General features: G+C 40.3%; 1 protein-coding gene across 1 annotated transcript in view; it reads right to left on the bottom strand.

Moving 5' to 3' along the window:
- Positions 1–24,862, bottom strand: part of LOC136854424 (uncharacterized) — a 66,859-nt gene that overhangs the window by 22,899 nt on the left and 19,098 nt on the right. The window contains exons 3-4 of the mRNA XM_067130720.1: positions 22,582–22,839; positions 295–390 (exon numbers count right to left, since the gene is read on the bottom strand). Of these exons, the coding sequence (XP_066986821.1) occupies positions 295–390; positions 22,582–22,839 (354 nt within the window). The remainder of the gene's footprint in view (positions 1–294; positions 391–22,581; positions 22,840–24,862) is intronic.

Consider the following 24,862-nt stretch of genomic DNA (forward strand, 5'->3'; position numbering starts at 1 on the left):
CCAACATTGCTGCATGTAAAAACTGACAACTGAAATCATCTACTCAAAAACCTAAGCCATTAGCATACCTACAGTACTTTCCTTATATCTCTACATTTGACTTGAAAACAATGTACTCCTAACAAATATGCACAATATTAACTACAGGAAAACAATAATCATACATCAATTCTCTAGCAGTTAAAAACAAATCACTACCTTCTGGAAATCAACAAAGGAAACTATAAAATGGATGCTTTAAAGTCATACTCAAGCTTTCCAGTTAAAACTCAAAATTCTGGTACTTTAACAAACCTGCAAAGAATTGTAATCTTCAGAAGAAAGAAGTTTTTTAGAAGACGTCAGAGCTAGTAAGCCAACCCAGATGAAACTAGTGATGGCATCTGAAACCTGGAAAATTAATGACATTCATTTAGATGTATAGTCTGTACAAAAATCTTACATTATTAAAAAAAAAAAAAATCACCATTTATGTTTATTACCCTCACTGATCTGACTTACTTTTTTCCATGTCATTTATCATCACTAAATATGAATATTCATATGAAACTGGCATAAATAAAGGCCATCAGCCTGGAAAACTAGTGTACAGTCACTATCTGACTTACAAATGAGTTACCTTCCGGATGGCCGTTCATATCTTAAATTGTTGGTACGTTGGTTTTTAATATGCAGTGCATAAATTTTTTTGCTGTTTACATTCCCAAGTAAACTCAGGAGTCATAGATTATACTATTTTCACTGTATTTTTAAATCATGCATTATTATGAAGAATTACTTTGGGTGCTAGAAAGGTAAAAAGAAAATAAAATTTTTATTCATGCAACATTCAAAATTTAGTATTTTTTCCATACTTTGAAAGTTATGAGCTTGGAGAGAATTTCACAGGAGCAGCATCTGACATTGGAACTTCATAAAGTTAACAATACACACTGCCAGCTATTGACAAAAACATACTAAACTTTTCCTATGGGGAGAAGAAATATAGAAAATGTGAATTCAAAAAGAATGAGTTAAATCAGGAAGATACAATATGTAGGAATATTTTACGAGTATAAGCAAGTATTCTCATGGTTGCAAGATGACTACAAGGTAGTTAATCATGAGAATACTCAGGATAATCAGGGAAGGAGCTAAAGGAGCAGGTTGTTGTTCTTCCTCGTGTTCTGTTTGCAAAAAATTCTTACTAACAGAATAGGCATGCAGAGCAAAATTTGAACTTCCGGGTGGCAAAGTGGAGCATTCCAAACACAATTCTAACTTGTGACCATGTCTGTTCATATCTCTGAATGTTCATAACATGAATGTTTGTAAGTAGCGTAGTGACTGTACACAGAAATGAACCATTATGCTATATAGGGGTAACTGGGAACACAACAAATCCTCTTTTTGACTACATATGTTTTACTTAACAGTACTAATCAAGTATCTGTGCTGCTATTTGTGGCTGCTGGGTCCTCTCAGGTGTCAAACTAGGTTCCTTACACCATGTGACTATTAAACTGGCATTTTCAAAACCTGGGCTGTGCTATATACTTTCCACACTCTAGAGATAGAGTTCCTCTGCTTAAGAATACATTCAACTGCAGTTTCCTTTTCATTACTACTACTTAATATTTTCATGGCATTAACCACATTTATTATATTATATACTTACATGTAAATAAATCCAAACACTGAATTTGGTTTTCCTTACATGTGTTACAGTAATTTATTGCTGTAATCATGCATCTAGATGTATTTCTTGCTACTAACTGCATGTCTTACTGTACGTTCACTGCTAAACCTTTTGCTTTAATCACAGAAAGGTATTCTATTCTGGGGACATCTGCTGTCAAAGTTCACAGTTTTTTGGCTTGTTTCATAAGACTGCATGGTCAAAGCAAGTGAAAAAATAAAAAACAGGCAAACAATAATATAAGTTAAATTAACAAGTGCTTACTTAAACAAGCATGCAATCAGAAAACCTAAGAATGGTGTGTGGCACATTTAAGAGGCATTGCAGAGGATAGGCTTAGTCAGCTCTAATAAAATTGTCTGAAGTCAACAATATACATATACATGAGCCAACTAGATATATCTTTCTTCATAGCATGCTGTGTGAACAATCACTCACTTTAGCCTTTTGTGCGTTAAGTTTAAATCCTGCCACAGAAGGTGACAATTGCTTTGTTTACTTCCAACTTAGATATAGGCTTGTAGTGAGTGATATGGGGATCAAAAGAATAAAACAGTATGAAGATGTCAAGAAGTTAAGAGGTTACTGTGCTTAAAAAGGTACATACACCATATACTAACTGGTAGAAGAGACCAGTATATTCTTTTTGCAGAGTATACAAGAACAAAACAAAAGCAAAGAATTATAAAAATTACATTTTCATAATAAAGTTTTATAAATATTTACCAAGTAATTACATAGCTATAGTTTCCACTTAACGGCAGCTTAGATTCAACATTTCACAGGTAGTGCTTCAGTATAGTTTGTGTAGGTGATCAGCCCGTCCCACTAACGGAATATTGGAACAACGTAGTAAAAAAATTCTCATTCATTTTATGCCTTATGTCCATCAGAGGGGAGGAGGGTGGACTCTGATTCTGTAATTACTTGGTAAGTATATATAAAACTTTATTTTATTATAAAAATCTCATTTTATATAAGTAACTTACCAAGTAATTACATAGCTGAATCCCACATTGACAGGAGGTGGGATACATGGACATAGTATTCTACTCCAAAACATTAAGTCATGTAATGAATAGAAAAGTTGCTAGAACTGAATACAAAGCTTGTCGTTCCTTATTAGTTAAGAGAGCCTGCAGTATAAAACTCCAACTGGTTGACGCTTAACCTGTAGTGGCATGGAGGTAGAGCCAAGGGTCGCCTCTACTTAAGTGGGGGCTTTGTAGCGAAGGAGTACTCCGATGGCTACCAAAGTATCAGTAGAAGTTATGCAGCTAAGGAGTCATCCAATAGCTAGCAAAACTAATAGGTGCCCTTGCCCTGGGAGCAGTACCAACGTAAAAACAACCAGATACACTGCCACCCACACTGAAATAACACCACATCCCATCCATTGAGAGTAGAAGGTGCTCCAGGTACTCTGTACCTCCTGGCTCCTAAAAAACTCTATACCTCACCAGAAAGTGAAGAGAGAGTAGGAGAAAATCTTATGTTTCCTCCTGCCATACCATGCCAGTCACTATCCTGTGGTACGGCAGAATTTACACGTTACTTAGCTGGCGCCAGTCTGGAATTGGCGCCAGGCGAGCTGTGGAAGCTCGCGGATTGGTATCAATATCACTGGTGCCAGACTGTAGCTGGCACCAAGCTCGGGTGCCAGCTGAGCTGCTGGGAGATCACGAAAGCCTTAAGCTCTAAACTTGGTGCCAGACTGTAGCTGGTGCCAGGAAAGCTGAGCACCACGGAAGCCCAAAGCTCTGGACGCTGGGGGTTCTATAGCTGGGGCCAGACTTGTAGCAGGCACCAGGTGAGCTGGGTGCCAGACAAACTAGCAGCTCGAGGCTCTTGAAGCTCTAAAGCTGGCGACAGACTGTAGCTGGTCGCCGAAGAGCTGGGTGCCAGCAGAGCTAGACGTTCAGGTTTCACTTCTTAAGAGTGAGATGTGAAGGACGATTATACTTCCAGTAGGTCGATGCAGAATGGAAGTAATGGCCATGTGTGCCTGTGAGACATGAAGGAAGATATGCTTCCAGTAGGCTGATGCCAAAAGGAAGTAAGGGACATATGTGCCTGAAAGCTGAAAGCTAAAGACGTAGAGGTTGCTCAAATAACCTTAGCTTTCACTATAAGAAGGTAAAGTTGTTCTTCTGAATCTGAGTGTCCAGAAATCCTCTTAAGGATGAAGGACAATGCAATCTTAATCAAGGGAGAGGGGTTCTTAACCAAAAATCACAGGACAAGAAAGCCCTCTAGATTATCAAATCCTGTTCACGTAAATACCTAAAAAACTCCAATTGGACAGCGAGTTCACTTTCCCTCAGAGTATGGTGCCAGGTTGTAGCTGGTGTCAGGTGAGCTGGACACCAGGCGAGTTAGGAATTCAGGAGCTCTGGCTGGAGCTCCTGGAAGCCAAGGATGTCTGTTAAGCTCTAAGGGAGAAAAAATGGATCCTGGTCTCAGATGGATCCTCATTCTTCGCTAAAATCAAAGGAAAAAACGAGGATAACACATCTCTTGCTTCCTAGCTGGGTGTGAAAAAGGCTTGTGAGGTCTTTGAGAAGAAGATGAAAGACCCAGGTCTCTGCTTAACCAGAGATAAGCACAGATCGGTACCTCTTCATGGAAAGTGAGAGAACCTAGACCTTCTCAGAAACAAAGAGGTAGTCTGCAGCAGGGTCAGAGGCGTCTAAAAATAAGAGACGAAGAGTCTGAGACACCAGCTTTGGAAGACAACCACTAAGTCTGGGAGACGGCGGAAGAGGGTGACTTCTGAATCTTGTAATAGCCTCCACAACACATCTTGAAGACTCTTCGAAAGACAACCCTATGGACAGTCCGCCGCCTGTCAGGGTAACAGCGGACCCCTGTGGTAGTGTCTGAAGCTAGGTTGTTTGAGAAGAGACAGCTTTGGGGAATGATCCTGAGTCCACCATTAACTGGAAACTAAGCCTGAGACCGTTCAGGGCTTCCTCGACCATGTAGAAGGTTCCTTGAAGAGGCAAACAGGTCTAAGGTTGGTTTGCTTCATATAATAAAGATTCTGACAGCTCAGGGGATCGAAAGGCCATGATGGGAAGGACAAGCTTCTGACGGCCTAATACATCCTTTGACGCTTAGTCCCTGAATAAATCAAATGACTAGAAGACTTGATTGATCTGTCAACAGAGGAAGAACTCTGCTGATTGGTCAAGAGGAAACACTGGATCCAGCTTCCCTGCTAACCCTTTAACGCCGACTGGACATATTTTACATCGACAAAAATTGTCTGTCGGGTGCCGAGTGGACGTAAAATACGTCGACTACAAAAAGTTTTTTAAATATTCGCAGAAAAATACTTATAGACCTAGTTTGCGAAAAATTTTAAATCACGCGCCTTGAGGGATGCTGGGAGTTCACGGATCATGCTGTTGTTTTGTTTACAAGCGTGACCCAGCTGCGCATACGCGAATTTCTTTTTCTCCCACTAGAAAGCATCAGCTAACTCTGCTGAAAATCTCAGAAATTCTTTAGTCACTTTGTCGTAATTTTTGCAGTTTTCTATTTGCCTTTACATAAAGTTTTATATATCAAAATGTGTGCAATTTCATGAACAATACAACAAAAAATAACTCAAGGTTGTAGCTTTTATCAGTTTTGAAATATTTTCATATCACGGTAAGTGCCAAAATTTCAACCTTCAGTCTCGGTCAACTTTGACTCGTCTGAAATGGTCGAAAATGCAATTGTAAGCTAAAACTCTTACATTCTAGTAATATTCAATCATTTACCTTCATTTTGCAACAAACAAGAAGTCTCTAGCACAATATTTCAATTTATGGTGAATTTTTGAAAAAACTATTTCCTTACATCCGTGCTAACTCTGCTGAAAATCTCAGAAATTCTTTAGTCACTTTGTCATAATTTTTGCACAGTTTTCTATTAGCCGTTACATAAAGTTTTATATATGAAAATGTGCGCAATTTCATGTAGAATACAACAAAAAATAAATCATGGTTTTAGCTTTTATCAATTTTGACATATTTTCATATAAATCATGATAAGTGCCAAAATTTCAACCTTCAGTCAACTTTGACTCGACCGAAATGGTCGAAAAATGCAATTAAGCTAAAATTCTTACATTCTAGTCATATTCAATCATTTACATTCATTTTGCAACAAAGAAGAAATCTCTAGCACAATATTTCAATTTATGGTGAATTTTTGAAAAAACTTTTTCCTTACCTCCGTGCTAACTCTGCTGAAAATCTCAGAAATTCTTTAGTCACTTTGTCGTAATTTTTGCACCGTTTTCTATTAGCCGTTACATAAAGTTTTATATATGAAAATGTGCGCAATTTCATGTAGAATACAACAAAAAATAACTCATGGTTGTAGCTTTTATGTTTTGAAATATTTTCATATAAATCACAATGTGCCAAAATTTCAACCTTCGGTCAACCTTGACTAGACCGAAATGGTCGAAAAATCCAATAGTAAGCTAAAACTCTTACATTGTAGTAACATTCAATCATTTACCTTCATTTTGCAACAAACGAGAAGTCTCTAGCACAAAATTTCGATTTATGGTGAATTTTTTAAAAAAAAAATTTTCCTCACGTCTGCACTAACTCTGCTGAAGATCTCAGAAATTCTTTAGTCACTTTGTCATATTTTTTGCAGAGTTTTCTATTAGCCGTTACATAAAGTTTTATATGTGAAAATGTGTGCAATTTCAAATGAACAATACAACAAAAAATAAATCATGGTTGTAGCTTTTAACAATTTTGACATATTTTCATGTAAATCACGATGTGCCAAAATTTCAACGTTCGGTCAACTTTGACTTGACCGAAATGGTAAAAAAATGCAATTATAAGCCAAAACTCTTACATTCTAGTAATATTCAATCATTTACCTTCATTTTGCAACAAACGAAAAGTCTCTAGCACAATATTTTGATTTATGGTGAAATTTTTAAAATAAAACTTTTTCCTTACATCCACGCTAACTCTGCTGAAAATCTCAGAAATTCTTTTGTTACTTTGTCGTAATTTTTGCACTATTTTCTATTAGCCGTTACATAAAGTTTTATATATGAAAATGTGTGCAATTTTATGTAGAATACAACAAAAAATAACTCATGGTTGTAGCTTTCATCATTTCTGACATATTTTCATATAAATCACGCTGTGCCAAAATTTCAACCTTCGGTCAATTTTGACGACCGAAATGGTAGAAAAATGCAATTGTAAGCTAAAACTCTTACATTCTAGTCATATTCAATCATTTACCTTCATTTTGCAACAAACTGGAAGTCTCTAGCACAACATTTCAATTTATGGTGAATTTAAAAAAAAAAAAAAAAAAAAAAAAACTTTTTCCTTACGTCCATGTAACTTAACTCGGCTTTCGGCGAACATCTCAGAAATTCTTCAGTCACTTTGTCGTAATTTTTGCACCGTTCTCTATTGGCCGTTACATGAAGTTTTATATATCAAAATGTGCACAATTTCATGAAAAATACAACAAAAAATAACACATGGTTATAGCTTTTATCAGTTTTGAAATATTTTTCATATAAATCACGATAAATAGAAAATATTTGATCTTCGGTCAACTTTAACTCGACCGAAATGGTCGAAAACTGCAATTGTAAGCTAAACTCTTACATTCTAGTAATATTCAATCATTTACCTTCATTTTGCAACAAACAGGAAGTCTCTAGCACAATATTTTGATTTATGGTGAATTTTTGAAAAAAACTTTTTTTACGTCCGCTCGTTACGAATTCATGCACCATTTTGTGATAATATTTTCTTTGCGTTGCTTTGATTGTTTTACAACTTGTTATACTGTACGCAATTTAGTGTACAATACAACGAAAAAAAAAATAACTTCATTAGCTTTAACCGTTTTGCTCACAGCGCGGTTTGTATACAATTATATAAAAATTTTTTTGTTCTGTCATATATTCCAATATTTATATATATTTTTTTTCATTTCTGATGGTTCCATACTAAACTTCAGGCAATGACAAAAAAAGTAGCCAAAAATTAACTCAATCTTAAAAACTAAGCATGCTGTGATTTTTTTGAAAAAACTTTCTTTCCACTTCGCCGGCATACAGGAGACACTTTTGTAAACAGACACTCGGCGTTTAAGGGTTAAGTAGATGTGTTAGGACTGAGGTCCAATCCAAACACACTACCATAGAGCTAGGGTCGAGCAGTACTAGGGCCATAATACAGACACTTTAGCTCTCCAAAGTATAAGTGAGGTTCCATTCTTCTTGGGGACCAAGTCCTAGACATCTTCCTGGTTCTTCAAATGGGCTCCTTTGACCTAGATCTGAGGTGCTGAGAAGACTAGAACTAAGCTCAGCAGAAGAAGGAATTCCCTTGCACAAGTCATATTCAGACAGCCTCCACTGGAAATCTGACTAAAGAAACCTGGGCTAAGAAACAACATGGAGATGTCTGACTGTGTTTCCCTGTCCCGGTGAAGGCTACTGTCAAGAGCCTCCAAGCCCTTTTCTTCAAAGATGATGAAGTCAGTCAACATGTAAAGACTGAAGTAATGCCCACACAAAAGAGGAAGTCAAATGCAGGAAGAGCTAGTAATCGGGAGGTTGAAGAACTTACTCCTGATCGGGAAACCTGTCCCGAAAGGCGGAACTAAAAAACTCTCTGGGGTTCGGACAGGGATCTGGAAGAGTGCTCCCTGCATATCCAAGCTCCTATTCAATCACCCTGGAGAATGGTTTGACTGAGGGGGAGCTATCCAGGGGCAAAAACCCCATCAGACTCCCATGGACTGACAGTATGCCTCCTCCCAGGTGTAGGGGAGTCTGGCAGGGACTGGTTTAGGAGAGCTGATAGGGCCGGATAGCCACCACCTCCACTACACATCCAGAAAGACGCCCGTTCCAGGCTGTCTGTTGATACCTGGGACCAGCAACAGGCTCGAATGACGGGGCGAATAACCCCCCAACCTCCCTTGGACTTCCAGTATGTCTCCTCCCCGGTTATACGTGAGTATGACAGGGACCTATGTCTAGGAGAATCGAGGGACGAGTAGACACTTCCTCCACTGCACAATACTTCACTATCACAAGGTTAACATCTGTTAACCTAAAACAAGACTGGCAATGGCACAAGAAGAAGCGAGGGAGCCAGGCATGGGAGCAAGTGGATAAAATGGGCAGGAATGTTAGCAGTAGGAGAGAGATGGCTCAGATGGCACCATGATCCCAGTAACTGGCGCCGAGCACCCAAGAGTGGACGCCGAGGCGCCAGAGAGTGAGCCCCAAGCGCCCGAAGCAGGCGCCTGGTACCTAATAGCCAGCAAACACTCTGCAGTTGGCAGCCGTCAAGCCAGTAGAAAAAGATATTGTCCAAGGGGGAGAATAGGAGGGCCGATCTCTGAGACGGAGAAATGCCTTTTGAAGTAAAGGAGCACCAAAGGTCCCTCTTCTTAAGAATACCCATGGCGTACAGACTGGCTAACTCCTACGTACTATCGCAAACCCCCTCTGTTAATACAGGAAAGTACTCCCATGAGATCCGATGAGATCTCTTGAGGTAAAAAGAGCACTCTCTAAGTTTGCGCACCAGAGTGCCCACTGCCCAGTCAAGGAAGCTCACCACTTCGAACAGCTTAAAAATATTTTGAAGAAGGTGCGCAAGTTCCAAGGCTGAGAACATAATTTTGGCTAAGGAGAAAGCTGACCTCCTAGTCGAGTCGATAAGGCTGGAGAAGTCTCCTTGAGAGGAGGCAGAGACTCCCAGGGAAGGAGCTTCTCTGGTCACATAAAACCTGTAGCTCAACCTGGACAAAGTGGAAGGAGGGAACAAAAACTGCTTTGCCTTGTTCCCTCTTCTCAGAAAACCAATCTTCTACTTCCTCCAGTGTCTTCCTTGCTGAAGAGGAAAGAACTAACTTTGGTAATTTCGAAGGACCCACTGAGGGAGGCTTCCATAAAGAAAGTCGAAGCAGGAACAGAGGGAACAGCTGGCGGGAAGAAGCTTGGATAGGTTGCTAGCAGGAACCTCAACAGCACAGAGTACGCTGATGAAGGCGCATCTTGATCGGGAACAACCTCTTCCTCAGAAGAGACAGGAGAAAGCGATAAGTCCGCTGTTGTCTGAGCTGTAGGGGGAGCCTTCTGAAGTAAACTACGAATATTATCCAGTTTGCTCTGAATCGGGTCAACTGCAGGAGGGACAATGTCCAAAATGACACTACTAAGAAGTGGTGGAGGGGTGGGCGCCAATGGGCGCTCGGGAGGCGCTGTACAGACAGGAGCCAGTGACGAAACCTGTTGGTGAATGGGCGCCAGTGGGCGCTCAATCGCAAATGGGAGCTTGGGCGCTTCAATGCTAGTTGCTGGCCACTCGGGTGCCGATTGTAGAGATGAAGGTCCTGGGTGCACAACTCCTGATGCAGTAGCTCCTTTATATGACGAAAAACATTTCCGTGCCACAAGGCGCCTTGACACCAATTTGCGATCGTCGTCAAAAGAAACAGAAGAGAATTGTTCAGAGCTATCCCAATGACTACACGATGGGCGCACTGAATCCTTGCCCTTCTTGCAAGGAACGGGAAGAAACTTCGAACTCCACTACACGCTGCTTCAGTAGGCATGACTTGTCCGCATAGCACCGCGTGCGTCTGGGACTCAAATCCTTGGAGCTGGAGGACATACAATGAGCACTCACTTGAAGGCCTTTCCTACGGCCTTTGGTTGCAGTCTGGGATTCATCAACATACTGAACCGAGGGGGCGACTGCTAGGGGGCAGACCCCACGACCTCCCTTAGGTTGCCAGTTTGACTCCTCCTAGGTGCTGGGGAGTATGTTAGGGACCTTGGCCTAGGAGAATCGGCAGGCCAGACAGCCGCCACCTCCACTACCACTGCACTGGCACTGGGCGCCAAGAGGCGTTTATTAACTCAAAATGAGTGTCGATTTTCGACTCCAGACTGACAATTGGGGTTGGAAACTTGAGAGCCAGGTAAAGGAGAGGGTTGCACAGGTGGAGGAGATGGAATGGGATCGGAAGAAATTACAGAAGCAATTGCATCTGACTTAGCGGATGAATCCTGACCAGCTAAAGCTTTACTAGCTCCCCTAGCCATAGCTTTCCTCTTCCTATCTCTGGCTAGTTTCTTGATATGTGCATCTAAAGTCTTCCACTTCTTAATATCCCAGTCATTACACTCCCCACAACATAAATTTACTGAACATGTTTGTCCCCTACATGGAATACAAACAGTGTGCGAGTCGTAAGATTCTTTAGTTAGTCTAGTGTTGCAGCCTTTGCTGCAATACCTAATCCTAGCACTACTAGTGTCAGAAATCCTAGAAAAGTCTAATACAAGTCCAAAACCCGGGCAAAGAGTCATCAATGAACGATCAAAATTCGCCTAACACTGTGTTAATTATGCCGAGAGGCTACAAAATTAAATACTTCACCAATTGAAGATAAGTGAAACCAACAAAGTATAAATTCCAAAATTCAAGCTGCTGCCAACCACAGTCCTTCAACCACAGCTGGCAGAAACAGATTGAAGCTCTTTGCTATGTTGTACCTTCTCTTGCACCCAAAAGTGGGCGGGGCATGTTGCCATAACCATAACAAACTAGCGGACTCGCAATTTTAAAATTTTGAGCTGCCGGTTACAAGAAACTAATAGCTATGTAATTACTGGGTAAGTTACATATATAAAAATTAAGTTTATGGACACTAGGAAAAATTTACAAAGTACAATGGATACAGACTAGAAGTGGAGGGTTAAAGCCATCATCAAAGTTTCCACAATACAGGCAGTCCCCGGTTATTGGCGGGGGGTGGGGTGTTTCCGTTCTGACAGCCTGACAATAACTGAAAAATGTATTTTTATAATAAAATGAGGTTTTGTGCATACTTACCTGGTAATTATATATATAGCTGTAGTCTCTGACGTCACGGCAGAAAATTGAAAATCGCGGCAGCGCTAATGAATGGTCACGTGATACCCCTTCCCACCACCCTCTACAGGTGAGTGAGAGGAACCATAACCCAAACTCTTCATATGTTTATGCCATACCTGCCCATGAGAGGGGAGGAGGGTGGGCTTTGATTATATAATTACCAGGTAAGTATGTACAAAACCTCATTTTATTATAAAAATACATTTTTGTACATATAACTTACCTGGTAATTATATATATAGCTGATTGGCACCTTGATGGAGGTGGGCCATGGCAGCTAATATGAAAAAGTCTAGACAATTGTGAAAATAAAAAACACAATGATGGTTCCTTACCTGTTGAGGTAGCTGATTTGATGGATACTGCCTCTTAATCTGCTATCCTCAACTTGCACCAACTAGGTATATAGACCTGAGGGTTAAGTGCTGAGGGCTACATGCCAGTCGAGGGCTCACCGTGGACTATGCATGATAACCAACCAAATAAATGCCCCTGCCCAGGCGCAGTACACGAAAAACACATAGAACAAGGGGTGTCACCAATAACCTGTACTTTAAAAATATTACCCAAAATCTAAGACTGTTGGGTACTCCTAGTCACAATGTACCCCAGACATCCCAGAAAACAACAACGCTAACCTTAAGCAAGAGAAAGCATCACAAGGAAGGATCGACTTCCTTTATTCCCTTACCCAACACCGTGCCAATCACCACAAACGGTCCCAACGTACTGCATCCATCATATATTGTCTCAATCTCTCTCAAATAATGAGACACGAACACTGACCTACATTTCCAAAATGTAGCTTGAATAATTGAATCTAAGGAAAGATTCCTCCTATATGCCAACGAGGTTGAAACCGCTCTCACCTCATGTGCTTTAACTTTAGAAATTTGAAGCTGCACATCTTCTACCTGGTTGTGAGCTTCTACAATCAGGTCTCTCAAAAAGAAGGAAAGAGCATTCTTGAAAGAGGCCTACTGGATCCCTCACAGAACACCAAAGATTAGGAGAAGGACCTCTCACTGCTTGAGTCCTTTCGAAATATACTTTTAATGCTCTTACTGGGCATAAAAGTCTTTCTTCTTCATCTGGTCCCACCAAATCCGAGAGACCAGGGATCGAAAGGATCTCAGCCAAGGCTTAGATGGAGTCTCATTCTTTGCCAAAAACTCAACAATGAAGAACAGACTGCCTTACCCTAGAAAACCCAATTCTCTTATCTAGGGCGTGCAACTCACTGACTCTCCTTGCTGTAGCCAGAGCTACCAAGAAGATTGTCTTCCTCGTAAGGTCTCTGAAAGAGCAAGACGATAATGGCTCAAACTTACTGCCCACAAGCCATTTCAAGACCACATCCAAATTCCAGGAAACCAATCTCTCTCTGGAATTCTTGGATGTTTCAAACGATCTGATAAGATCTGACAAGTCCTTGTCATTTGAAATATCAGGCCCTTATGCCTAAAGACTGTCGAAAGCATTGCTCTGTAGCCCTTGATCGGCAGCGAAGACAGCTTCCTCTCCACACTCAGATACAGGAGGAAGTCTGCGATCTCTTCTAAAGTGGTCTTAGAAGATGATGTGCCAGTCTTCCTACACCACTCTCTGAAGACTGACCACTTAGCTTGATAAACTGCTGTGGAGGACTGTCTACGAGCTCTAGAGACCTTCCTTGAAAAACCTCTAGCTCTGAGGCAACGTTCGACAGTCTGAACGCAGTTAGCTGAAGAGCGGATAGACCTCCGTGAAATCTTCGGAAGTGAGGCTGTCTGAGTAGATCTACTCGGTGGTAAAAGCCTCGGGAAGTCTCGAAGACTTATCAAGTCCGGGAACCATTCCCTTGCTGGCCAAAACGGAGCAACCAGCGTCATGCGCATGTCCTTGTGGGACAACATTTTTGTTAGAACTGCTCTCAACATCTTGAACGGAGGAAAGGCGTAAAGGTCCAGACCTGACCAGTCCATCAGCATTGCATCCACGAAGACTGCCCCTCATCCGGCACTGGAGAGCAATAAAGAGGCAGTTGAGTTGTCTTCTTGGTGGCAAACAGATCTATGAGAGGACGACCCCATAGATTCCACAGTTGGAGGCAAACTTCTTGATTTAAGATCCACTCTGTTGAGAGTACTTGAAAGCTCCTGCTTAGCTCGTCTGCCCTCACATTGAGCTTTCCTGGAATGAACCTTGTCATCAACGCGTCGTTTGGTTGTTTTTAGCCCATAACAGAAGATCTCTCGCTACCAGGTATAGCGAGAACGAGTGGGTCCCTCCTTGCTTTTTATGTATGCGAGAGCTGTTGTATTGTCTGATTGGACAATCACTGCCTGGTTCCTTACCACCTTCGAAAATTCTAAAAGGGCTAAATGAATGGCCTTTAATTCCTTCAGATTGATGTGCCACCGAGTTGTTCTCCCTTCCATCGGCCTGCTGTTTCCAACTTGCCTAACGTGGCTCCCCATCCTAGATCTGAAGCGTCTGCACACAAGATGAGGTTGGGGTTCTTTGGGAACAGTGAAATTCCTTCCTGAAGTTTCTCTGGAGAGTTCCACCAACTGAGGTCTGCTTTTATCTCCTCTGAGATTTGAAAAACAAACGAGTCCGGGCTCTTCTTCCTGTCCCAGACTTCTCTTAAAAAGAACTGAAGGGGCCTTAGATGTAGTCTCCCCAAACTCACAAACGGTTCTGCGGAAGACAACTTCCCCAGAAGGCTCATCCACTCGTTGGCCAAGCACTGGGTCTTCTTCAGAAAATCTCGCACTTTCAACAGGCACGACTCTACCCTCTCCACCGACAGAGAAGCCTGAAAAACTACTGAGTTCATCTGAACTCCCAAATAGACTAATTCTTGAGATGGCACCAGATGTGACTTCTGCCAATTTACCAGAAGTCCCAATTCTTGGTTAGATGAAGAGTCTTTTCCAAATCCTTCACACACCTTTCCTTCGTCTTATGCAGGAGCCAATCGTCTAAATAAAAAACTGTTCTGATCCCCAACAGATGTAGCCACTTCGCCACTGATGACAAAACTCTGGTGAAAACCTGGGGGGCCGTCGAGAGGCCGAAGCACATTGCTCTGAACTGAAACACTTCGCCCTTGAACACAAAGCAAAGGAACTTCCTCGAAGCAGGATGGATTGGGATGTGAAATCGCATCCTGGAGGTCGATGGATACCATCAATCTCCTGGAAGAAGGGATGACAGCATTGATTGAGTGGTTTCCATCACAAACTTTGTCTTCTTTACAAACAGGTTCAAAGCACTCACATCTAGAACTGGCCTCCAGCCTCCTGGCGCCTTTGGTACTACAAAGAGACGATTGTAAAATCCTGGGGAGAAAGGGGGAGAACTTTCCTATTGCTTCTTTCTCTAGCAAAGCTGACACTTCTTTCTCTAGAGCACAACATTTCTCTGAGTCTAGAGAATAAGCCATTAAGACCACTGGTTCCCTGGACAAAGGAGGGTCCTTCAAGAATGGAATTGAATAGCCTTCCTTTAATACTGAGACTGTCCAAGGTTCTGCTCCCCTTTCTTCCCAGACTGTCCAGAAAGCTGACAGTCTGGCTCCTACTGGTGAGTGAAGGGAGGCGCTCTCACTTCTTGTCGGAAGGTTTGATCGCTTTAGGAACAAAACGACCTCTCCCTCTCGATCTGGGAAACAATTTAGCAGGGGCTCTTCCACGAAAGGGCCGACCTTGAGATTTCTCCGTCGGCGTTGTCGGGCGAGCAACTGTTGAAGGCAACGGTTTAGGCTTCTTGGTGGACTGTGCCAGCAAGTCTTGAGTTGCCCTCTGTTGAAGAGTCGGCGATCTCAGATACTATTTCCCTCGGAAAAGATGTTTCCTATCCAAAGGAGCGAACAACAAAGCTGACTTCTGGGACCGAGACACACCTTTAGTGGTGAAAGAACACCATAGTTCACGTTTCTTGAGAATACCTAACGTAACCACGGAAGAGAGTTCCATAGCCGCATCTCTAATGCTCCTGTCGATGCAAGCTAACACGTCCGGACAGGGAAGCGAACTGATCGTCCTGAAGGGCGCAAGCTTTTAGTTTCCTTCCAAGAGCTCCAACCGACCAATCGAGAAACTAATAACTTCCAAAATCTTAAAAGCATTCTTGCAGAGGTGATCAAATTCCGATGTAGAAAAGAATACTTTGGCTGAATTAAGAGCCGACCTCCTGGCGAATCTACCAAACTAGAAAATCTCCTTGGGAGGAGGCAGCTACTCCCAACGAGAAAGATTCTCCAGTCTCGTACCAACCACCACGGACGAGACGACAATTTCAAGGGGGAAAACAAAACACAGTCTTCCCTTGTTCCCTCTTCTCTGCAAGCCACTCCTCCATTTTCTTCAATCCTTTCTTGGCCGAAATAGAAAGAACTAATTTGGTAGCCAGCGAAGTGTCTGTCCTATTATCACGGCGTATTGAGATTCCGGAGAAGCTGGGGATACTGGTGAAAAGGAATCCGGAAAATTCTCCAGAAAATACTGAAGCAGTTGCTTATAGCTCGATAACGGCTTCTCTTTCTCTGGTTGTACCTCCGCCTCCGATTCGAAGCAACATCACCACCAGAGATTGGAGAAAGAGCCAAGGAACTAGATGGAGGAAGATTCGTCTTCCTAGGAGAATGCAGCACAGGATCGCTCGTAGGAAGCCGCACATTCGATGAAGGAGCATCCTTAGAAATCGAAGCAACTTGCAGTTCGTTCACGGAAGGATCACTTTTTCCACAAAGCCAAGAATGCTATCAAGCTTCCTATTCATTTCCGCCAAAAACAAATCTTGAGGCAAGGCGGAAGAAGGAGAATGCGGAACAGAACGAGGCACGAAGACCGCAGGTGTTGGAGCTTGACGAGAGTCACCAGGAGAAACAATTTTTGGCGCATGGCGCCAGGAGGATCGTAGGGTGGCGTATGGCGTGATGAGCCAGGCGAAACGAAGGATGGCGCATGGCGCGTGGCGCTAGATGCAGCAATCACGCCAGAAGCAGCAACAACAGGCGAAGACGACACCACTCTCTTCTTACGTAAGCGTCTCCGCGCTTCCAACACCTGCCTCTCGTCTCCCGAATCAACGGAATGCGAAAAACATTCGGGCTCCTCCCAAAAACTACACGAAGGAGGTTGATCTTGAAGCGCCACTCTTTTCTTGGGAACTGCCAAAGGAGATGCCAACCTAGACCTCTTGAATGGTCTCGAGACATCTTTACAGCGCCAACCTCTCTTAGGCGAATCCTCACTCGACATACTCGAAGACATACACCTCCTTGATGTGCCTTTTCTATGGCTAAGATCTGCATCCTGGGAAGCGGCAACAGGACTGCTTGAGGGCCAACTGCTCGGGGCAGGTCCCACTCACCTCCCTTGGGCTTTCGACTTGCCTCCTCCCTGGTGCTGGGGAGTTTGACAGAGGTCCAGGCCTAGGAGAATGAGTGGGCCGAACAGCCAGCTCCTCCACTGCACTATCACAAGACACTGCACTTCGTACCACCAAAGACTTACTCATCCGCTCCATGGCAGCAAGCATAACACTAAAACGCGCATCCATCTCGTCTTAAGACTGGCCACGGTATCGGGTTTGGGAATAACGGGTCTGGGATAGGAGATTTGTTAGAAGGAATATCAGGGTTAATAACCGAAAAGATACATCCTGACTATCACGGGAGGATAAAGAGGAAGTCCTAGCTGAGGCTTTTCTAGCTCTCTCTTTTTGAAGCCTTCTCAGATAAGCATTTAAAATCTTCCATTCTTCCCCTGACAAATTCTTACATTCTTCACAGGTTAACGATACCGAACAAACCTGTCCTCTACACCCGAACACACAGAATGAGGGTCAATGGTAATTTTCCTAATCTAGTTTTGCAGCCCTTGCTACAAAACCTATACACCGAGGACCAGTGTCCGACATAATGCTAAATAAGGAAGACGGGGTTGAAAAAAGCTAAGTACAAACAATGTCTGCCAAAGATTCAAATCAAACAATTGTACATCACCAACAATGTCCAATGAAAAAATCAGCGATAATTCTCTGCTAAGTTGAACCGGCTTACCGGTACCACACGGCAGAAACATATGAAGAGTTTGGGTTATGGTTCCTCTCACTCACCTGTAGAGGGCGGTGGGAAGGGGTATCACGTGACCATTCATTAGCGCTGCCGCGATTTTCAATTTTCTGCCATGACGTCAGAGACTACAGCTATATATATAATTACCAGGTAAGTTATATGTACAAAATCGCCCATTTTTGGTTATCAGCACCTCTGTTAGGTGTGTATCAGCGCCAATACACAATTATTGGTGCTGATAAGCAGAAATCTGCGATTTTCGGCACCGAAAATTGCTGATTTTTGTCGTTAGACAAGCGCCAAAAACTGGATAGCCGATAACCGAGCCCGCCAATAACTGGGGACTGCCTGTACACAAGAACTTTGACACATGACCATGTAGTATGTTAAAAGACTTCTGGAGTATTCCACCTCACATTCACACACACTCAAAAACGACTAGTCTTCATGTTTAGTGATATTCAGAGTAAAGTAAAATCAAGGATATTAGACATTGATGCATGCAGTTCACAGCCACCACAAGGCTCACTTTTATGACAACCAATACACAGGTGAATGAAGAAAGACCATGTATTCATATATCATTACAACTGATTTTATATCTGATCTCCCTTTGGCAGGGTTAAAAGTAAAATGGGTTCTCTTCACTCTCTTCTGCTTTGTATCCTTCCTGCCTGTACTCCTAGCAGGTCTAGGTCTTCAATTTCCCCTTTTTCCACGATTTACTTTGACTTCCTAGAGCATTTGTCCTCCTTCCATATCTACTACTTTTCTGACCAAGTACAGTATATCTTTGCCCTTCTCATTACACTACCATAACATCTCAATCTTTGAGATTTGACAATTTCCAGTCTCTGGACACATATCTAGTAGAAATTTACTAATGCGCAGATCACAGGAATATGGTGGAGAAAGAGGAAAAGGCAAGCTACAAAATTCGCATAAAAAACCAATAAAATTACAAGAAGTCTCCTCAATGAAAACCAAGTCTAACATAAACTCAAAAACATTTAAAGATTGAAACAGAACACTACACAATAACCAATGAAACAAACCAGTGTTACAAAGGGCACCCAGCCCAAGCAAAATGCAGTAATGACTGAAATAAGAAAAAAATTATAAAAAAAAATTAAAATAAGGCATATGACATCAGCAGAGCCCAAGCTACCAAATCAAATACTAGGCAAACTTACATAGATGGCACTTGTGCAGACACAATATTAAATACATGAAAATGAATTCAGATGAAAATATGAATGTACAGTAATTGTTGAAAGCACAGTGAAAACTTGAAACTGTATTCAATCACACAGAAAGGGACTATGAAACGAGAGTTGTACCATCAGCAGGACTGAGTATGCACAGCGGAGTCTATAGTCAAACCAAAATTAATATGAACATGGCTGTCATTAGCTGCACTGCCAGACTTATAATTATAATTCAACTACAGTTAATCTGCATTCCTCAATTCTGGGTTCTTTAATCCAGTCATAAAATCCTAGTAATCCATCTCAAGAGCTTTCCAGAAATAAAAGACCATTCCGGGACAAGGCAGACTTAATTTAAAATCCTTGAGGAGTCAATAACTATTTTTTTATTGCATTGTATAATTTATTTTCATCAGTGGATCTGGGCTAGATACTGGGTATTTGTATACTGTAATTCATTTAGATGATCAGAAACTAACTCATCATTATCCTACCCTGTTATCAAAACAAATTTATTGTTTTATCTCAAATCCTCATTTACTGCAGCTTTTTTTTTTATATCATCCTTTACTCATCATCAAATCTCAGTTCTTTCGTCATTTAACACCTTCAGTGTCAGAAATGCAGAATAGTCAAGGTGTTTACCCTGTTTTGCCTGGTATAAGGAAGATATGGCAACATTTCTGCCACATCTAAACGCCATCCCAACTTAGGTCAAGGGTTTATGAATCAAATCTGAGAAAAGTGGCGCAGTCGAAAACATACTACTTGTTCGTAGTCATTTTGGTTTGACTAGTATAGCCAAGATATGTAGAAATAAGGCAATGTACAACTAATGGGGTTGTGATGAAACAAATCTGCTACACAACAGTGGAGTAGATCAGATTAAACAGGAGGAAGAAGAAGAAGAAATATGAAAGGATTTTAGAAGTTGTATGTCATGTAAATATAGTAATACCCAAATATATGTTTTTCATCCTTAACCTAATGACACATTTACACATACATGGACTGGCTCTGTCACTGTCCATTTTTTATTTCACTAAAAAAACAAACCTTATATATCTGTATACACAGGAATCACATTTTTTGCATTTTAAGTGCAAATGAATTGATGCCAAGTAGACTATGTCAGGTTATTATTATTATTATGCCGTGTAGAACAGCTGTTATTTACATTTGCTAGTCTAGCTATATTTCTGTTTCATCATTCTCATCTTGTCCTGCATTTACAATAAAATTCATGACTTTGCCTATGTTGAACTTCAATTTCGTAGATGCATACTTTTTTTAGGTAGTTATCTACATATGGCTCTTTCCACAATTTAACATTTTGCATCTTGTTCAGGTTGTTTGATTATATGCTAATTTTAGAAGTTTAATCAGTATCATTTTATTTTTTGCATTAAGTAATAAAATAAATTTTTTTTTTAAATAGATGACATTTTTTTTTTTTATTTCTCAATTCATTGGATAGAGCAACTCTTTGTGAGTGTTACCTCTTTGTGAGTGTTAACTGCTTTAGTTGTTAAAATTTAATTAAAAGCTAAGGAAGCCTTAGGGTTTTCAAGCAATGCATCTAAAAATCGAGGAAAAAAATCATATATGAGGAGGTAAATGACGCTGGACAAAAAGCTATACTGTACCTACAAGATGGATAGTAACTGGAAAGGTAAAAAGGGGGAGAGGATATGTGAAGCAAGACTGGTAGCTAGGGGTTTTGAAGAGGAAATGGCCGAATGGGAAAAAAGACGCTCCTACATGCAATTTTGTTTGACAGTAGTAAAATTGAAAGATTGGAATTGTTATACGTTAGATGTAAAAACTGCGAACCTACAAGGTGATGAAATACGATGAGAGGTTTATTTAAAACCACCTAGTGAAGATGGTTAGAGTGGATTATGGAAATTGAAGAAAACTGTTTATGGGCTCAAGGATGCAGCAAAGGCATAGTATTGTAAGGTGGCAAAAGTGGTGGAGGAGCTTAAAGGTGAGAGGAGTAGATTAGAACCTATTATATTCATTTGGAGGATGACAATAAATTGAATGGTATTTTATGTACACATGTAGATGATTTTTGCTTTGGAGGAACTGAAGGATTTTTAAAGGAAACAATTGGGAAATTGCAAGTAGGAGAACAAGGAAGTAATAGTTTCAAGTATATACGAGGAATAGTAGAGCATAAGGAAATTGGAATTTGTCTTAATTGGCAGTATATAAATTCTATAAGAGAACCAGAAGCTAGAAGATTAACACGTAATAGAGTATTAGGACAAAATGAATTATCAGAATATAGATCAATGGTAGGACAATTGAATTGGGTATCGCTACATACCATGCCAGAAGTATCATACAATGTTAGTGATTTATGTAAAGATTTTAAAGAAGGAACTCAAGATATGAAAAAGCTGATTAAAATAATGAAAGAAACTAAGAGCATAATGGGAGAAGTGATAATAAGTGAGTTACAAGACGAAAAGATTTACTGGGAAGCCTATGTAGATGCTTCATTTGGGGATATTGAAGATGGTCATACACAATTGGGTTATGTGATATCTTTGACAGATGGTCAGAGAAGTCCCATATGGTGGAAATCCAGAAAATCCAAAAGAGTAGCAAAGTTCACCATTGAAGCTGAAGCTCTGAGTGTTGGGGAGGCCATAGAAGGATTTATATATTTCAAACATTTGTGGGCAGAGATAGTAGGAGGGAGAAAATTAGAAGCACTGGTTAAAACTGATAGTAAAACCCTAATGACTGCCATAAAATCAAGTACTGGAGTAAGTAGTAAGAGATTAAAAACTGATATTGCAGCAATAAGAGAAACAATAGAATCTGGAGAAATAAAGGAGGTGAGATGGATAAAAGGAAAGCATCAAACAGCTAATGTACTGACTAAAGCTAGAGTTTCAAGGGAAAATATTAGAAATTATGTAGAGGGTAAAGAATTGGAGAATAATGGAGATTAGAGGGGATTAGGATACGAATAGGTTGGAGGGGATAGAGAAGGAGATAAGTGTGATTTTATGTTAGTTTTAGAAGTTTAACCATTATTATTTTATTCTTATTTTCTGCATTAATGAAATGGTACGGGCGTTACGAAATGTATAAAAAGCACATTTAATTTTATAAGATGTTTTTATAGCAGATCATCCTTTATGTTTAAAAGTATCTGTTCGTGTTGTGACGTCATAGGACGACAAATGGCAGGAGAAGCAAAATGTAAACAAATGCAGGTAGGAGTGTTGAAAACACTGTGGTGCGGGAGAGAGAGCTCCCTGATGGTTAAGTCGTCAATTTTTGGGTTGTAAGTCTGTTTTGTGGTTTTTGTAGTTGTAAGCTGGATTATAAAAGAATAACAATGTGAACAGGTGGGTGGATTGCATAACTGTAGCATTTTTGGACGGGTTAAACTAGAAACACTTTCAATGTTTGCCAAATTTTACCATCTAATGAAATGTAATTTACCTTCTACATGAGTTGAAACAAAACAATAGCAAAAACAAAAATTGCATGGCCTGAAAAAGCTTCATGATCTACTGCATTCCACCAGTCACGTCAGGTTAACAAATGTTAAAATATTAAACATCAAATATAACAAATAAAATGGATCTTTCTAAAACATACCTTGAAAGGGAAAAGTCATTGTATTAAAAAAAGCCAAACAAAACTTACCAGGAGAATATCTTTCCCAGCTCCAAAAATTGCAAAGAGAACCATTGTAAGGCCAAGAATAACCAATGGTAACTGAAATTTATTAATCTGTGTCAGATATATTTCACCATTTATCCCAAGGTCCAGAGAGACAATTTGCACCCCTGAATGGTGCTGAAGATGGTGAATATTTGAAAGGAGAATGCCAAGGGATAACAGTGCAGCCAGAATTCTAACAACACAAAGGTAAAATGGTATCTTGGGTTGAGCGGCATTTTTCTGGAAGAAAAATATGCAATCATTACTTTTGTTTCATACTAAGCAAATACTGTTTGTGAAATAGACATGGAAAAAGCTCAAAATAAAATCTTAAGATTTTTTCATAGCATACACACCTTTTTTTCATGAACCATTATTGCTGGAATTACTTTAACCCTTTCCTGCCCAATTGACGCCATATTACGCAATAACCCTACCCCCTTCTTGTCTGACTGACGAATTATACGTAAAATTTACCGACATTTTTCGTACGTGTGGGTAGGGGTAAATTTTTTTATTTTCAGACAGTTGGTGGTTTCCATAGGCTAAAGCATACCTGGACCGTGTAACTCAGGCATCGATCGCCAGGCAAGCAGTGCCTATACTGCGCATGCATGCAATTCCCCTGGCATAGTAAATTTCCCACAATGAAATCAGCTGATCCTACCCACGTTTCTCTCTCGTATCTTACATTTTTTTTATAAAATGTAGGATTACATTATTGAAACACTCTGTTTGGTATCCTCTATTTTCTATAAATTTTTAGTTCCTCTACTCGCGCATGCAAATCCATGGCGAGTAAAATTCTCACAATGACATCAGCTGATCGCACACCGCAGGCCTGACGACAGGCCACACTTCTGTCAGAGACCATGCGTCTGAGGCTGGGTAAACACGCGTGTGGCTGTTTACATACAGCGACGTCAATCGAGAACAGTTTCCAACATGCTTTCGCAAAAGTTTTTACGTAAAACTAGCGGAAATTTGTTAGTGCATCACATAAGAGATGTCTGGATTTTAGGCAGGGCTCTGAATCTCATTTTTCATTATCATATATATCGATATTTAGAGAATTTTGTTGGCTTTCTCAAAAAATAATTCATTCACCCAACTGTTATAGCTTTTGAGCTACTTAACGATAATGTTGATAACGGTAACATTTTTTTTGTTTTTTTTTTGAACAGCTTATAACGTCAAAATGAAACTGTTGCTGTTACCAAAGCCATTTTTCTTGACTCTCACTTTATTCCTCAACCTTTCCTCTACATTTTTGTATATTTACAAAGTAATTTCTATGAAAAAATCCGAGGTAGGGCTCTTCAAAAAAATGTCTAGCGATAATTTCACCTTATGCCTGGCTCTGTTTCTTACCCACTTTTCTATCAATTTTTCACCAACTGGACTTATTCGTTTTCATTTTTTTATATGTTGATATTTAGAGAATTTTCTTGGCTTTCTCATAAAAATAATTCATTCGCTTAACTGTTATAGTTTTTGAGCTACTAACAATAATGTTGACAACGGTAACTTTTTTTCGTTTCGATCAATTATAACGTCAAAATGAAACTGTTGCCGTTACCAAAGCCATTTTTCTGGACTTTCCCTTTATTCTTCAACTTTTCCTCTACTTTTTCGTATATTTACAAAGTAATTTCTATGAAAAATAACCGAGATAGGGCTCTTCAAAAAAAAAAATTTCTTGATAATTCTCACCATAGGCCGGGCAGAGCGCTCTGTTTCTCACCCTCTTTTCTATCAATTTTTTCACCAACTGGACTTATTCGCTTTCCATTTTTATATGTCAATATTTAGGAATTTTATTGGCTTTCTCATAAAAAATTATTCATTCGCCTAACTGTTATAGCTTTTGAGCTACTGAACGATAATGTTGACAACGGTAACATTTTTTTCGTTTCAATCAAATTATAACGTCAAATGAAACTGTTTCCGTTACCAAAGCCATTTTTCTTGACTCTCACTTTATTTTACAACTTTTCCTCTACATTTTCGTATATTTACAAAGTAATTTCTATGAAAAATAACCGAGATAGGCTCTTCAAAAAAACTTTTTCTAGCGATAATTCTCACCATACGCCGAACCAAATCGCTCTGTTTCTTACCCTCTTTTCTATAAATTTTCACCAACTGGACTTATTCGTTTTTTCATTGTTTTATATATCAATATTTAGAGAATTTTGTTGGCTTTCTCATAAAAAAATAATCCATTCGCCTATCTGTTATAGCTTTTTGAGCTACGAACGAT

The sequence above is a fragment of the Macrobrachium rosenbergii genome, chromosome 29, assembly GCF_040412425.1.
Source record: "Macrobrachium rosenbergii isolate ZJJX-2024 chromosome 29, ASM4041242v1, whole genome shotgun sequence".
Lineage (NCBI taxonomy): Eukaryota > Metazoa > Arthropoda > Malacostraca > Decapoda > Palaemonidae > Macrobrachium > Macrobrachium rosenbergii.